The sequence below is a fragment of the Manis javanica genome, chromosome 1 (assembly GCF_040802235.1).
Source record: "Manis javanica isolate MJ-LG chromosome 1, MJ_LKY, whole genome shotgun sequence".
Taxonomy (NCBI): Eukaryota; Metazoa; Chordata; class Mammalia; order Pholidota; family Manidae; genus Manis; species Manis javanica.
In genome coordinates, this window is record NC_133156.1 from 217002271 (window position 1) to 217017527 (window position 15257).

Here is a 15257-nt window from a genome sequence, read left to right on the forward strand (position 1 = left end):
CTCATTATATATTCATGAGAGGTCCAGTCAAGCTCTAGGAGTTCTAGGCCAATATTATGGCCCATCCTTTGCCCCAGTAGCTTATCTCTCCAAGCAATTAGATCCCACAGTTCGGAGATGGGCCCCCTGCCTACGAGCATTAGCCGCTAGACAGCTCTTGCAGAAGGAAGCTCATACATAGACTGACATTCAGGGCGCCCCTTACCATTCTGTCCCTACATCACCTAAAAGATCTCTTAACCTACAAAAGTTTACAGACTCTCCCTCCCTCCAGACTCCTGACCTTACTGTCCTCTTTCCTCCAAAATCCCGTTCACCCCCTTTGCCATCCATACCCGAATCATGACTTTTTCCTCCTTTACTGGGCTCTCGCTTTTTTCCCCCTCATTCCTATTGTCTTCCCCACCACCCCAGCCTCCTTTGTATGGCGATTCAAAGTCAGACAGACTTACACACAGCATCAAACAAAAGTTACTGCCCTCATTGCCACACCAGACTGCCCTCTGAAAAGCTGCTCTGAGCCTTTATACCTCCACTTTCCTCCCTCCACCGAAGTGTTCACTAGCAGCTACCCTTATTCTCCCTACCTCTGCTTCCTCTATGACCAAAAACAAGCCTATTGCAGGCGATGGCCAGACACCTACAGGAGATGTCCCTACTAGTCTTGTGCCATTCACTACATGGGTAACTTCCAGTACCCACAGTATTACTCCTCCAACCGTTTCATGAAATATCCCAATGGCTCATTCTCCTTATCAATCCCAGATCCCTGGGACTCTCGATGGGCCACTGGAGTCACAGCCTCAGTTTACTACGGGGGGGGTCCTCGACCTCCCACGGTACCCTTCATATCTCTCGAGAGTATGTTCCCTCTCGCTCCCAGATCTCTCAAGTTGCATCAGATAGCAGACATTCCGAGAAATTCATTATCCAAACTCTTGATGGCACCTCTTCATCTTCTTATTCCTCCTACTCTTGGTTACAGCTCATTCAAGACACCACCATCTTTCTCAACCACACCCTCAACACCAATTGTTTCTTGTGCGCATCACTACAGCGCCCACTGCTGGCCGCCGTGCCCCTCAATATTTCCAACTACTCTTTCCATGCAGAAGGACAACCCCTCCGCCCCCTGGCAGACATACCCCTATGGGAACCAGAATACGTAGATAATCTCACCATCCACCACTGTGTAGGCCCAACTCCACCCCGCTCCAGTGCACTTCACTGCCTCTCTATCTACACCCCTACCTCCGGCTCTAAGACTTTTCCACAACCAGGACACTTCTTTTGGTGTAATGGCAGTCTTTTCAACTCACTGCCTCTCAACTGCGATACACCCTGCATTCTCGTCACCCTAATCCCACAGCTTACACTTTACAGCATGGCAGAATTCCTTGAGCTCCAACCTCCCTTGCCCTCGCACACAAAAAGGGCTGCTTTCCTTCCCATCATGGTCAGTATCTCTTTGATCACCTCAGCCATTGGGGCAGGGTTTTCGGGAGGAGCCTTGGGTCACTCTCTATGGGCAGTTAGAGATCTCGACGCCAAACTTGAGGGAGCCCTGACATCCACTGCCGATTCCCTAGCCTCTCTCCAAAGACAGGTCACTTCGCTAGCTAAAGTCACCCTTCAAAACCGGCAGGCCCTAGATCTGCTTACAGCCGAGAAGGGCGGCACCTGCGTCTTCCTCTGGGAAGAGTGCTGCTATTACATCAACGAATCCGGCGTTGTAGAAACTGACATTACCAAACTCACCGACCTTGCCTCCAGTCTCCACTCTGCTTCCAATTCCAACCCATTCTCGTCAATACTAACAAACCCCCTCCTCACCTGGCTCTGGCCCATCGCAGGCCCCATAATAATCATTCTTCTTGCCTGTCTCTTCTTACCCTGTATAATAAAGTTCATCAAATCCCAAGTCGGAAAAATCTCTAATCAAGCTTTCAACCAGCTTTTACTCAGGAACTACCAGCTTCCGGCCACAGAAGATCCCTCACCCTCACGTAACCTCCTCACCACATGCTGAGATGGACCCCTCTCTCCACTGGAAACTGTTCCTAGAAACAATGGCTGCAGACGCCTGACTCCTGACACCCATATCCTCTTAGCACCATTGGAATCAACAGGTCCTCGACCTATGGTTACAGGGAACCTTCATTGATTTCCAAACCTGAAGAAGTCCACATCTACTCGTCCTTACTGCGGGGAGTCCTATCAACCCTTTCCTCCCAATCCTCAAGCCCTCACTCCCTTCTCCGCCCCTGTTCAGCAGGAAGCAGCCAGAGAGAAAGCAACATCCACAACCCCATAGAGGAGAAAGGGGGGAATGAAGGGCCCCCACCAGTAAGATGGCAAACTTCCGGCTTCTCTTCAGGGTCCTCGGTTCCCGCCGGCGCCACCTGAAGCCCAATCACCTCTCGCTCCCCTCCCAATCCCAGCACCTAGCCAACAGCCACCAGCCCCGTAGAAGTGACACCTCAATCAATTCATGCCCCTTCCTATATAACCCAGCACCTTTCCCTAATAAAGCGGAATTCTCCGGTGAATTGCTGCTATGTGTCACTCCTTTCCTTTCAATAATAATAAAGAAGCCAAAAGCAACATAACAACATTTTTTGTTATAAAGTCCTAATTACATGAGAAACATCTTATTTTCAAACAAAACCCATGTTTTTGCAATAGTTATTGCATCTAGCTAAAACATATTAAGCACTTGGTAAATACTTCCTGATTTATCACTTATCAGATTTCTCATGGGTTTCAAATATTTTCTGATACTTTTAGATGATCTCATAATATCTAAGCATCTTTGACATTCTCAGATACTCTCCAAAATGGCAGAGACCACAGAAGAGAGAGCAGAGAAGCAACACTTACTTGAGCTGAATACCATGAATAAGCCTCTGTACAAGTACAGTCTCACTTTGTAAGAACTTGATTAGGTCATATGTATGATAAAGACAAAGATTAAACACAGAATTTTAACGTATTTTCACTCCTGCACAGAATATACTTCTTCCTTAAGCATGACAACTACCTAGATAAGATTTACCTACCAATAAAACTAAGACCATTAATATACAAAAGAACGGGGTAATGGTATACTGTTATTTGCCTATTTCCTTTACTGAATTCAAAGTACTCTTTTGTATTCAGTACAAATACAGGGACATATTATAGCTCATTTCCAGATTTTTCAGAGCAGGATTATTTCTAGCAACTCATTCTGAAATAATCACATTATATTCAAACAAACTGGAGTTCTTCACAGGAGAAACAGTGCTGGTAAATGAAGTGACTTGGATTCTGTTCTAGGTTTATCTCCAGCAGGCAAATAGTTTAACCACAATGGCACTTATCTATGAAATGACCTAAATAATCTTTGCATTTCCAACATCCCATGAAAGCAAAAGCCACAATGATGAGCAGAGAGGGAAGCAGAATCTAGGGTTCAGTCCAGAGGTGGGCGAGAGCCAACTACAGAAAATCTAGGCCTAACTGCTAGGACACACCAAAGACAACTCCATGATGCACAGACTGCTGTGATGTGAGACTCTTTCCAAGTTTTAAGCCGTCTTTCAATGTCATTTTCTCCCTAATCTCCACCTCAAAGCATTTATACTTTGAGAAAATGTGCTTGTACATATGGAGTCCCTAACCTCATTCAGTAACAACTCTCAAACCTTCTAGGAGCCCAAGTAACAGGTCAGGGAATACCTCTATGGAACAGGGAATAAAATAGTAAGACCCCGGAAAGCAATAATGTGCCATCTCTGCTCAATGCTCTGTTTTTAGTGGAGAAAGAAGTGTCCCCAAAAAACTAGAGAAGATCAACACTGTATTTTGAAATTAGCCCATGGAGAATGATTTAATATAGGACAATTCTGAACAAGGTCTGGCACAATTTAGACTTTGTTTATGTGCTTATATCTAAATGTATGGCACAGGTGTCTTCAAAAGAACGGACCTAGTCCCTAAGGACGTATCCTTTCACTGAAAGCTATTCATTCGTGCATGATGTCAAAGTGGTTATTAGTTTTCTGAAGAGCCGAGTAGAAATCAGCTGATAATCTAAAAGGTATGATTAATCATATGCCAAATTACCTTACTCTGTTGTACAATCGGTATGTGTGTATGTGTGTGTGAGGGGGAATGGGTTCACTGTGAAAACATGTACTTACTCAAATGCGTCCAACACTTGGGCTCAACAGCTTTCTCTAACAGGATTCTGCAGTCATTCAGTTGTGATTTACAATGGAGTAGTCAAGCTAACTGCCACCTCCAACTCCATAGCCCAAGAAAATTTCCAATTGGAATAAGGAATGAGAATTAAAACTACTCTCACACCTACTACATATCAACAATACCCGTAAACCTACTGCTAAATCAGTTTTGCCTCAAGTGTGAGAAGCCACAACTCAGAGAGAGAAAAATGACTTGCCCAAAGTCATAATCTGTGAAATTGGTGAGCCTGTCTGATTCCAAAGACTATGTTGACAGCTTCATTCAAATCTTAAATCATAACTAAATGGACAGTTATCAGGTCTGCAAAAATAAAAAGCAGCTTCTCACTGGAAAATACTGATAACTCTATTTTTTTTTTCTAATTTTTTTTCCCACCTAAACCCCCTAACACAGAAATCAGGGTCAAGGAGGTCTTCAATTACTGCTTCCTGAAAAGGAACTTTAGTGTGTGGGAGGAACTGGTCTACTAATGGGGCTGGGAGAACCTAGATGCACTTCTTTCGATTCCAGAGTGAATATATGAACAGAAAGAAGCAGCCCTCAAGGAAGCCCAGAGAGCTGATAGACTTCATATACCATTAAAACGTTTTATGCATAATATCACCAATAATCTCATAAGAAAACACTCACCCCAATACATGAAGTACTGGAAAGCAGTCCAGCTCCAGATACAGTTACTAATTTTCCAAAAGGCACTTGTTTTCCTTAAAGCCCAAAATTTTATCACAGGTAACAAATACTGTCAATTATTTTCCTTGAAGTGATGAGCTCATGTCATTCATTTTTGAGAAAATTTTTGCCAAATAACCAAATTTGATCCAAAGTTTGTTAGCAGTTTTTCCAAATAAAATAACGTTCCATGAGGAAAGCAGCTAATTCCGCTTTTTCTTGAGACAACCACTGTACTTTAGCATGCAGTGCTAGTGTTCTGCAAAGTTCTTCCCTCTGCATCACATACAATCTTAAAAAAGCACACTGTCAAGGGTAAAGACTTAATAAGATAATATTTACTGCTTTATCAAAGACATTCATAAGTAAAACCACCTTTTTTTTTTTTTTAACTATGAATGTGTTGCTGTGAAGCACATGACGACTACTAACACAGCTGATATCTCTACCTCGATTCAGGTAAAGGAGCCAGGAGTATGATCCCACAGCTTCTGCTGATTTCTCAATAATACAATGAAAAAATACCTCAGCATTATGAAAACAATTTTGACCTGTGGATTCTCTGAAATGGTCTGGGGACCCAACTCCTCAGGCTCAATAAATCACCCTTTAGTAACTGCTGCCTTAGGATTAGTAAATATGCAATCCCCCATGACTACCCCACACCCCACCCACTTCCAACTTTCCCCCAAAACTCCTTCAGGGGACCTTACTTACTGTTTAAGGAAATACTTAGAAATTCTTTTATATTAACTACCTTGTAGAAGATTAGGAAATGAGAATGTAAGTCAGCCTTACAATCTGCAAGTATTATGTAAGAATGTAAAGAATAACAAACATTTATTGGTAAAACCTGAATGAATGTTTTAAATTCCTAGTATCATCCTTTCATAATTAAGTCTAATAAAAATGACATGTATGTCTCAGTCAAACGCAAAGCACCTGTTCTTCAGAGCTCAGTATCAGTTAGCCCCACGTTCCATGGTCCTCAATAACACTCACCTCTAGGTTCCTTCTGGCACTCAGTCGCCTGTTAAATCACAACACTGGCCTCCAGACTTAATTAATTGCCCCTTTACTTCTCTGTTCTGTATGTACTTGGGCCTAAGTGAGAAAAACATCTGGAGCTCCTGAAGACTAAAAGCCTACCTCTTCCTTAAGCAGTCTTTCCCAACAGCATCCATGATCCCTAGCCCCACCCCAGTCCTGAATCTCTGAGAGATGAACTGATGAGCTACATTTTACTTTAATTGAAATACTGAGGCAGATAACAGAGGGACTTAGGCAGATAGAGTTCAGAGCCCCTGTAAGTTTCAAGACCCTTGAAAGTTTCAAGAAGCTTCAAGGCCTTTGTGAGTTTCAAGACTCTTAAAAGTTTCTAAAAGCTCCAACTCAGCCATTCAGAAGTACACTTGGATAGACCTCAGCTCTGATTGGTTATGCCCTATGCAAATGAAGTATTGTACTCTCAGCCAGTCAAGAGTGAGTTGTGATTTCATTAGTTCAGTTCTCTATTTATTCTGGGGAGGGCGGGACTTCGTCCTCTCAGGAGGCAATATAAACCCCAGACAGCACAACTATGATTCCATCTTCCCTTGGAGCCTCCCTGAGTAGCAAAAGGCATTTCTTTTTTATTCTTCATTAAAAGAGCTTTGCTGCTTGCTCTGTACTTTTGTCTGCTGGCTTCATTCTCGTCGCCTCCAAGACGCAATCCTGGGAAAAACAGCATCTCAGCTGGTAACATCTTTTGGGGATCATCCAGGATCTGCTTTGAAGGATGAGTACCAGTTGCAACCAGCATCTTTCTTTCACTGTCTTTTTAAGAGATGCTCCAACTGCTGCACATAACATCAGGCACCTGTCAGTCATTTAAAAGTGACATACATGGCTGCTGACCTTAAAGACTTAGATGTTAGGTTCCTATGAATCCTCCTTGGTTGATACCCCAAGACCAGAGAATATCAGCTGAGTAAGGGCTAGAATTCTCTTTCAAAGCAAATCCTGGGCCTTCCTTCTCCTACCATAATCAACAATGATAAAAAAAAAAAGCTAGATGTTTTCAGTATCAATAACAGATGTTCTCAACCTCACTTAAGAATTCTCAATTAAAGCTACACAGTTTAGAAAACCAAACTGTAGCATGAACAGTCTGCAGTGACAGAAAACTGCTATAATCTCAAATTCCCAACTCAATGCAATGTCCTCCCAGAAATTCCAGGGTGAAGGAAAAGATTCCTGCTGGGCAATCATATTTAGAGGCACAGCTACATGGACAGTGGCAGTCTTTCACAATTTAAATTAAGATAGCTAAGAGATAACTGAGTAATTAAAATTCATTAATAAGATTATGTTAATGAACATAAAATAGTCTAACATTAACATTCAATGACTGAACTGAGATTTTGTAACACTAGGTTAAAGCAGTTAGTAAGAAAGTTAGAATAATCACAGTTATTCTGTATGATTTTTTCCTCACAGTATTTTTGGTGTGAACATAACTAAAATGGGCCCTTTCAAAAATGTTTTTTTTTTTAAATTAATTTGCTTCATATTTGGATTACATGTATACACTACTTCCAACATTACTAAATAAAAGAAGGAAAAGATGTAATTCATGAAGAAAATTATTTGCATTTGGATCAGACAGGGAAGGGGAAGCTGAATGACAGCAGGGAAGGTAACTACTCTATATTCTATTGTTAAAAAGCAGGGAATAAATAAATTCCAGAGAATATTATCTCATTTTAATGCAAGCTGCTTCTGAATCATAACCACTAAAATGAACAATGTTTCCATAAACATTCTCTTGATAATCACCACCATCATCATAGCCCTGAACATGTGATAATTAAAGAACTCCAGCCTAGAATAATTTCCAACAGGGGAGAAGGGCTGGGGATTGAGCTAATCACCAAATGGCCTAAGATTTAATCAATCATTCCTACATAATGGAACCTCCATAAAAACCATAAAAGCAAATAGGTTAAGAGAGCTTCTAGGATGGTGAATGCACCCACATGCCAAGAGGGTTTTACACCCCAAACACTACAAGGACAGTGTTAGGCTGGAGGAAGGAAAAACAAGGACATGCAAACAGAACAGAGAGATGCCATAGGGGGAGAACAGACCAGACCCCAAGGTCCATGCCTTATATGGAAAGGGAACAGCTCTTCCTGAATTCCATCCTTCTGATGTGCCAACTAAGACCTGGATGTCAGCCTCCTCCCTCTTGGAAGGAAAAAAGTTTCTAGTTGTCTATTATGTCACCTTTAGCCAATCATACCTCTCCACACCCCCTAGGATAGTTTGCCCACTCCTCCCCCTCCTAATCCCTTATAAGCCCCCACCTCCCTGACCAGGTGTGACTTCTCTGGCCTGTAGTGCCCAGAACACGGAATATCACCCGGGGGTGCATTCAAATAAACTACCTGGCCTTTTATTGCCTCTCTTAGCCTGCTTATTTCAGCTAAAATTTATCTTACATTTGGTGCCGAAAAACCCGGGAAGGAGTGTGAGTGTGGGGCCCCGACCAGCCACCAGTGGCCCCGCCCCCTCCTTCCCCGACCCAGGACCTCAGCCTGCTCTACGCTGCATAGACTATTTTCCGGTGAGTCCCTCAGTTTCACCCGGTCTGTTTCCCTCCCTAACTCCATTTCACCTGGTCCATTAGAAATCGTACATACGTCCAGGTGGCCCACCCTCTGCAGGCATCTGGCCTGCCCCTGACCCTGCGGTACAGGAGACATCCCTACCCCAGGCCCCAGGACGTCTGTGGGCATCCGGCCTGCCCCTGGCCCTGCGGTGTGGGAGACATCCCTCACCCAGGACGTCTCCCCTGACTTGGCGCACTTGGGATGCTGGGCGCCCCTCTCAGCGGGATTAGTTGGGGAGTGGCACAGACATGGGGAACCAGCCCTCAAAAGCAGAGGCTCAGACCCCACTGCGGTGTCTCATTTCTAATTTGGCTACTCTACGTTTGTCCCAGGAAGTTTGCAAATAGAAGCTAGTCTTTCTTTGCTCTGAGGCCGGGCCTCAGTATCCCTTGGACAATCAATCTTGCTGGCCCCCTGAGGGAACTTTCAATTTTAGCCTCCTCACCACCTTGATTAATTATTGCCACTGGAGCGGAGAGTAGAGTGAAATCCCATATATGCAGGCTTTTTGGACTTTGCACTCCCGCCCAGACCTTTATGTTGTATTCAATGACTCAGGTTCTCCTAGCCCGATCTCCACTTAAAGATTGTCAGCCTCTTACTCTGCTCAGTCCTTCCTTTTCAGATCTGCTAGAAAACCTCAGTCGCCCACCTCCCTCAGCTCGCAATCCCCTGCGTCTCTCTCCACCACCATCTTTAGGTCCTTTGTCTTCACACGTGTTGCCGCCATCTTAAAGTCCTACATTCTCAACCATGCCACTGTCCTGCTCTCCTCTTCCTGTGGCTGCACCACCCCCTCCCCCTCTCCTTCCACATTCACCGCCCTCTTCCCCCACAAGAACATGCTCCTCCCGCCCTCTGGTTCCAGAAGCCACAGACAAGAAGCTGGGGAGAGGGAAGGTTATCAGTGACTCAAGTCTTCATATCGGTTTGTCTGTCTGTGTATATGTTTTTGTTTGGGAGGTGTTGCTGACTGTAGTCGTTGTATCTCAGTTTGTAGTTCTGTGTGTCTAGGTGTATAGATGAAAAATATTTTATTTAAAAACAAGCGCTTGTGAAAATTGGGCATTCTAAAACTTCCAGAAAATCTGATAAAAATGTTAAGCATTAATGCTAATTTGGATTTGGCTGAGGTGGGCATGTCCTTGTTGTTATCAGCTGCCTAAGTTTACCTAAGGTCATTTCAGTCAATGTTATCTCTAAATCTTTTAAGAATAAAATGCTTAAAGGCTTGGCTTTGTCTAATATTCAGTAAAGTTTTTGTAAGTAATCTAGCATAGTTGCTAAAAATAAGTAAACAAGCCTAGCAAATAAATATCTTAATAATAATATTGTATTAATGTATAACAGTGTATATATATATGCAAACAGCCTGAGAATTTTTGTAGTGACCAAAATTCTTAAAGTTTCCTAAGTAATATAGACATATTTTGTGCCTAAGAAATTGTGCTATAAAGCACATTTCCAAAAATGATAATACACGTTCACAGATGTATCAATCTGAAGAATGCTAGTGTAACAGTTTACAGTAGCCTATTTTTCAGTGTTCATTGAAAGTTAAAGTAATAGTTTTAAGTTCTAATCAAAACTACTGAAAGTAGTAAGGAAAACATTTCTGAATACTAAAAAATATGTCTTTTAATAAAAGAAAGTAACTGTTCTGAAGTACAGCTGTTTATTTAGAAGGAGAAATCTAAATGTAAAAAGAAAGTTGTAAAAAGTTTGTAGAAGAATTTAATATGGTCATGCTATATAAAATTAAAGCAAATGAGTCTCAGTATCAAGTACACAGCAAAATTAGAATTTTGTTTTCAGTTAAAAAGACAAAGTTTTCTTAACTGTTAGTCTGCTCTTAATATTGAAAGATTGCAGAGAGTTCTAATTGTTTTATCAAAGCAGTTTCTTATGCTTAAAGTCTCAGTGAGTTGTCGGAGTCTTTAAGAAAATGAGATCTTAATATTAAAAGGACTAAAAGCTAAACTTTGATAACAACTGTGTAACCTTTATTTGCCTTTGAAGTACTTTGTTGTCATTCTAGTTAATTGGATAAGTATTGCTTCATGGCAACCTATAATCCTATTTAAGCAAGTGCCAGAAAAACTTTCTTCTGACAACTTCCCAAAATCAAATTCAAAAAGGTACTTTTACCTCTAGTTAACTCTGATATTTTCCAGAGGGCCCCTGAAACATGTCAGAAGAACTTTTCTCATTGGAGAAAGTATTTGGCTAATTTAGCTTATTTATCTGATATATAATTACCTGCTTAATTACCCAGAAAACACTGTCAAAAAGAATAAAAATAATGCTAAACTTTGTTACTAAATGTTTTGTGTTACAGAAATATCAGAATTTCCTTATGTCAACTGCCTTACAGTAAGCTCTCATCAAATCTTAAACCATTGTCATTTGTAAGTCTTTTATTATTTATAGTCACTGTTTTATTACTCTTAAGCTAGTAAAGAACTAGATTTCAGCAGAACAGGTATTATTTATATAAGATTAAGTAAACTAAGGAAGATGATTTTGTGGCTTTTTGTTTCAAATGTTGTTGATAAAGTGTTTTAAGCTTTTTTCTCTTAAGCTGACAGCAGTTTAGTAAATGACTGCCTTTATAAGCAGAATTGAAACTTTATCTTTCTCTCTACCTGATCCCTCCAGAATTTAAAAACTCTCAGTGACTATTTTTGTATTTCATGGCAGTAGTTTATTTGCACAAGTTCAATAAGAATCTGCTTTCCTTGTAAAAGGACCAATTAAAAACACTGGTTATATTACCAAGGCTTTGACTAGAACATCATACCTGAGAGACACGTGTGTAAACTCAGATATGAACAGACAGCTTTAAGGAACTAAGACTGACTTTATAAAGCCAACAAAGCCCTTTCGAAGAACTGGCCTGGTACCTTGCTTACAGAGTTCCCAGCAGCCTTACCAGGTTAGTAAGGAAGGTCACTTCCTGGCAGGTGCAGGAACCTCAAGAATGTCTTGGGAATCTCAAGAAGAGAGGAATTCACCCAAATCTACAGGTACTGCAGGCACAACCTGATGGCAAGTCTGGCTTGGCTTTCTGGCCCCAAGAAGCCTTTAAAAGTCCAATCTGAAATTCCTTATAAAAAATTCCAGCAAAGCATATTTAAAAGAGCCTATGTAATCAATTGCTCTTCTTGCTGCACTTATGCAAATAATCAAGCCAACTGTTAATTATTTTCTTAATCTGGCTACTTCTAATAAAAATGAAGGTGATTTTAGAGAAAAGTATTGTTTCAATAAGGCAGTCTTATTTATACTAAATCCTAATACTCGTCATTGAGATATAAACTCGATCCAGAATTCCAGTCCCCCATAATGGCCTAGCTAGTGCCCCTACTAGGCCCCTTAATAACAGTTTGTGGTTTACTCTTAGTTGCCCATTATGTCCTCAGGTTCCTCCAACAGCGGCTAACCCAGATGACCCGGGTTGCCACCACCAGATGTTACTTCACCGTTACGCACCTCTTCCCACTGAACCCTCTCCTTTGGCCTAATACCAGCCTCAAACCCCCACGACGCCCCTTGTCAGCCAGAAGTAGCCAGATCGAGTCGTCGCCCATTATGACCAAAAGGCTGGAATGTTAGGCTGGAGGAAGGAAAAACAAGGACATGCAAACAGAACAGAGAGATGCCATAGGGGGAGAACAGACCAGACCCCAAGGTCCATCTGTGCCTTATATGGAAAGGGGACAGCTCTTCCTGAATTCCATCCTTCTGATGTGCCAACTAAGACCCGGATGTCAGCCTCCTCCCTCTTGGAAGGAAAAAAGTTTCTAGTTGTCTATTATGTCACCTTTAGCCAATCATCTCTCTCCACACCCCCTAGGATAGCTTGCCCACTCCTCCCCCTCCTAATCCCTTATAAGCCCCCACCTCCCTGACCAGGTGTGACTTCTCTAGTCTGTAATACCCAGGCCATGGAACATCATCTGGGGGTGCATTCAAATAAACTACCTGGCCCTTTGTTGCCTCTCTTCGCCTGCTTATTTAAGCTAAAATTTATCTTACAGACAGAAGTTTCTGTGCGCAGGTCCCTGCCAGACCTCACCCTATGTACTTCTTTATCTGCCTGTTCATTTGTATCCTTTATAATATCCTTTATAATAAACCAATAAAAGTAATGTATTTCCCTGAGTCCTGTGTACCATTCTAGTAAATTATCAAAACTAAGGAGGGGAGTCTGAGAACCCCTGACTTATAACCGTAAGTCTTAAGTACCAGAACTGAGATCGGCATCTTTAGTGGGAGACCGTCTTGTGAGATTGAGCCCTTAACCTGTGGGGTCTACTCTAATTACAGATAGTGTCAGAACTGAATTAAACTGTAGGACACTCAGTTGATGTCCACAGGGAAATGAAAAATGCTTAGTGTGGAAGACCCTCACATTTGGTGTCAGAAGTGTGAATACAGAACAGTTTTCCTTTAAAATACTGTGGTTAAATACTATGGTCACAGAGCTACCAAGTGATAGAGCTAGGCTTTGGAGCCAAGCAAATTCTAGAACCTATACTCTAAGTAATAAAGTATTTGAGTAGAACAAAAGCCATCTCATTATTTTATATTCATAATATATATATATGCTTGTTGATAGCAATAAGGAGTTAGAAGAATAGCAAAAATTGTCCCATTAATTATTACCTGTGTCTGCCTCATTGCTCGTTCCACTCGGCGTGTGCTTCTTCTCTCAAGTTTTGTCCGGAGGATCAAGGCAGATGTCTGAATGGCCCAGAACTTTGGCTGTGAAAGCAAAAACTGATAGAAGGGTGGGTGGGGGGTGGAGGAGGGGAGAAAACACAGAAAGAAGTGATAAGCTGAGTGAACCCACTCTGAATAGGACAAAATTTATTCTTCCAAAGATAGCAGGATACAGCTGAATACAGATTTGAAAATCTTCTCAGTGAAAAATAATAAAATAAAGGCTTTCAAATATTTTTGTAAACAATGTGTTCATTTGAGCAGTCATTACTTAACCCACTTGATCCATACTACTCAAAAAATTCCTTAAGAGATGACTGGTTAGCCAGAGACGGGTAAGATTCCTCAAGGGAGGAACAACCTAAGACAGGCACAGTCGCAGGGGGGCCATCAGGTGAGAATTTGGGGATCAACAGAGGTGAGGCTCAGAACCTCACCCCTCCTGCTTTGAGAGAAATCTTCTGCATCCGTGGATGTTTTGCTGCCCTTGTCTAGCCTGGATTAATACTTAGTCCATAGGCACACACCTGATCATCTGATCATCTACATTTGCCCTCTTACAGCACTAAACTATGTTTTCTACCTTTATCTTGCGTCTACCTACCACTTCAGCATTTTATTAAAAATAAAAATAATAATAATAATAAAGGGAGAAATGTGGGATCAACACATAAATCAAGTACAAAAATCAAACGAATATTCATATTTGACCTGATTGTTTATAGGTCATAATGCGTGATCAAAACCGAAAGTTTCTGTGATTAATGCCCTTGTACTGTTCACCATGTAAGAATTTATTCACTATGTAAGAATTCGTTCACCATGTAAGAACTTGTTCGTTATGCTTCAGAAGATTGGAGACTGACGAGAATTAGACTTGAGATGGATTAATGATTGTAAATTGAGCATTGACCCCCCTATACTGAATTTTATTGTTGTTAACAACCATTTGACCAATAAATATGAGAGATGCCCTCTCAAAAAAAAAAAAAAATTCCTTAAGGAATGCATCAGAATTTTTCTAGATAATCAAAACAACAGAATATATCATACTACAAATTAGTAAATCTTTTTCACAGATTATAAAAAAAAAGTGAAAAATACTACATATAAAACAAATGCTATCTTTTTCAAATTTGAAATAAATTTTTTAAAATCACCCAAATTCACAAATAAAAACAAGTAATTAGAAATCTGGTAGCTTTTCACTTAAAAAATATCCAAATTCATAGATGCAAATGTAAATCAAACTTTTAGGTACAAAGAATGCCCAAGAAATTAAGTGTTTGATCACTTAAAGTTTTTCAACTTGCATTACAGAAAACCATTCTAAAATGTATGAGTATGCTTTCTGGGTTTGGTTAAGGTAAGGAATCTGCAATTTTAGTCCTTGCTTCCCTAGAGGGGGCATCTTCAGAAAGACTGGCCTACATCAAAACCTTGAATGTGCACATACTAAATCCTAACCCCAGAGAAAGCCACAATTGCCATCAGTTCAGAGAATATAGTAGAAACCTTTGACTACAACCAGAAACGTAGTGGGGAGAAAAGTGAAAGTTTTGGGTGAGTGAAAACAGTGGCAAAACGTATTACAATACAATAAGGAATGCTTGGTATAATGAACACAACTTCCGCTCCGTACCACTGATGTGGAATCTAATACCGTCTCTGGGTAATCATTCCCCATAGTAACTTTCAGAAAAATCACTGCTCAATGTCACAAACCCATTAGTAGCAAAAGCTAATTCTATTACTTGGGCTCTTGAACCCCAGACATTTTTTTTAACACTTTTTTTCAAAGGAACTTGTGCTCATTTAAATTATTAATTAAGGTATAATTACGCCCTGGAAGTAGATGATGCTACCCAAGAAACACCAGTAGAGTAATGTAAGAAGAAGACTCAGTAAAGAATTTTGAGAAACTACTATATTGAAAGAAAGAGGAATAAGCAAAGAATACAC

General features: G+C 40.9%; 1 protein-coding gene across 5 annotated transcripts in view; it reads right to left on the reverse strand.

Annotated features, from left to right (window-relative positions):
• Positions 1–15257, reverse strand: part of TTC27 (tetratricopeptide repeat domain 27) — a 179702-nt gene that overhangs the window by 97121 nt on the left and 67324 nt on the right. For 4 of the 5 annotated variants that reach the window (XM_073214494.1, XM_073214504.1, XM_073214474.1 and 1 more), the window contains exon 10: positions 13239–13352. The exons of the other annotated variant lie outside the window; for it this stretch is intronic. In XM_073214494.1, coding sequence (XP_073070595.1) covers positions 13239–13352 — 114 coding nt within the window. The remainder of the gene's footprint in view (positions 1–13238; positions 13353–15257) is intronic. 5 annotated transcript variants of the gene reach the window in all.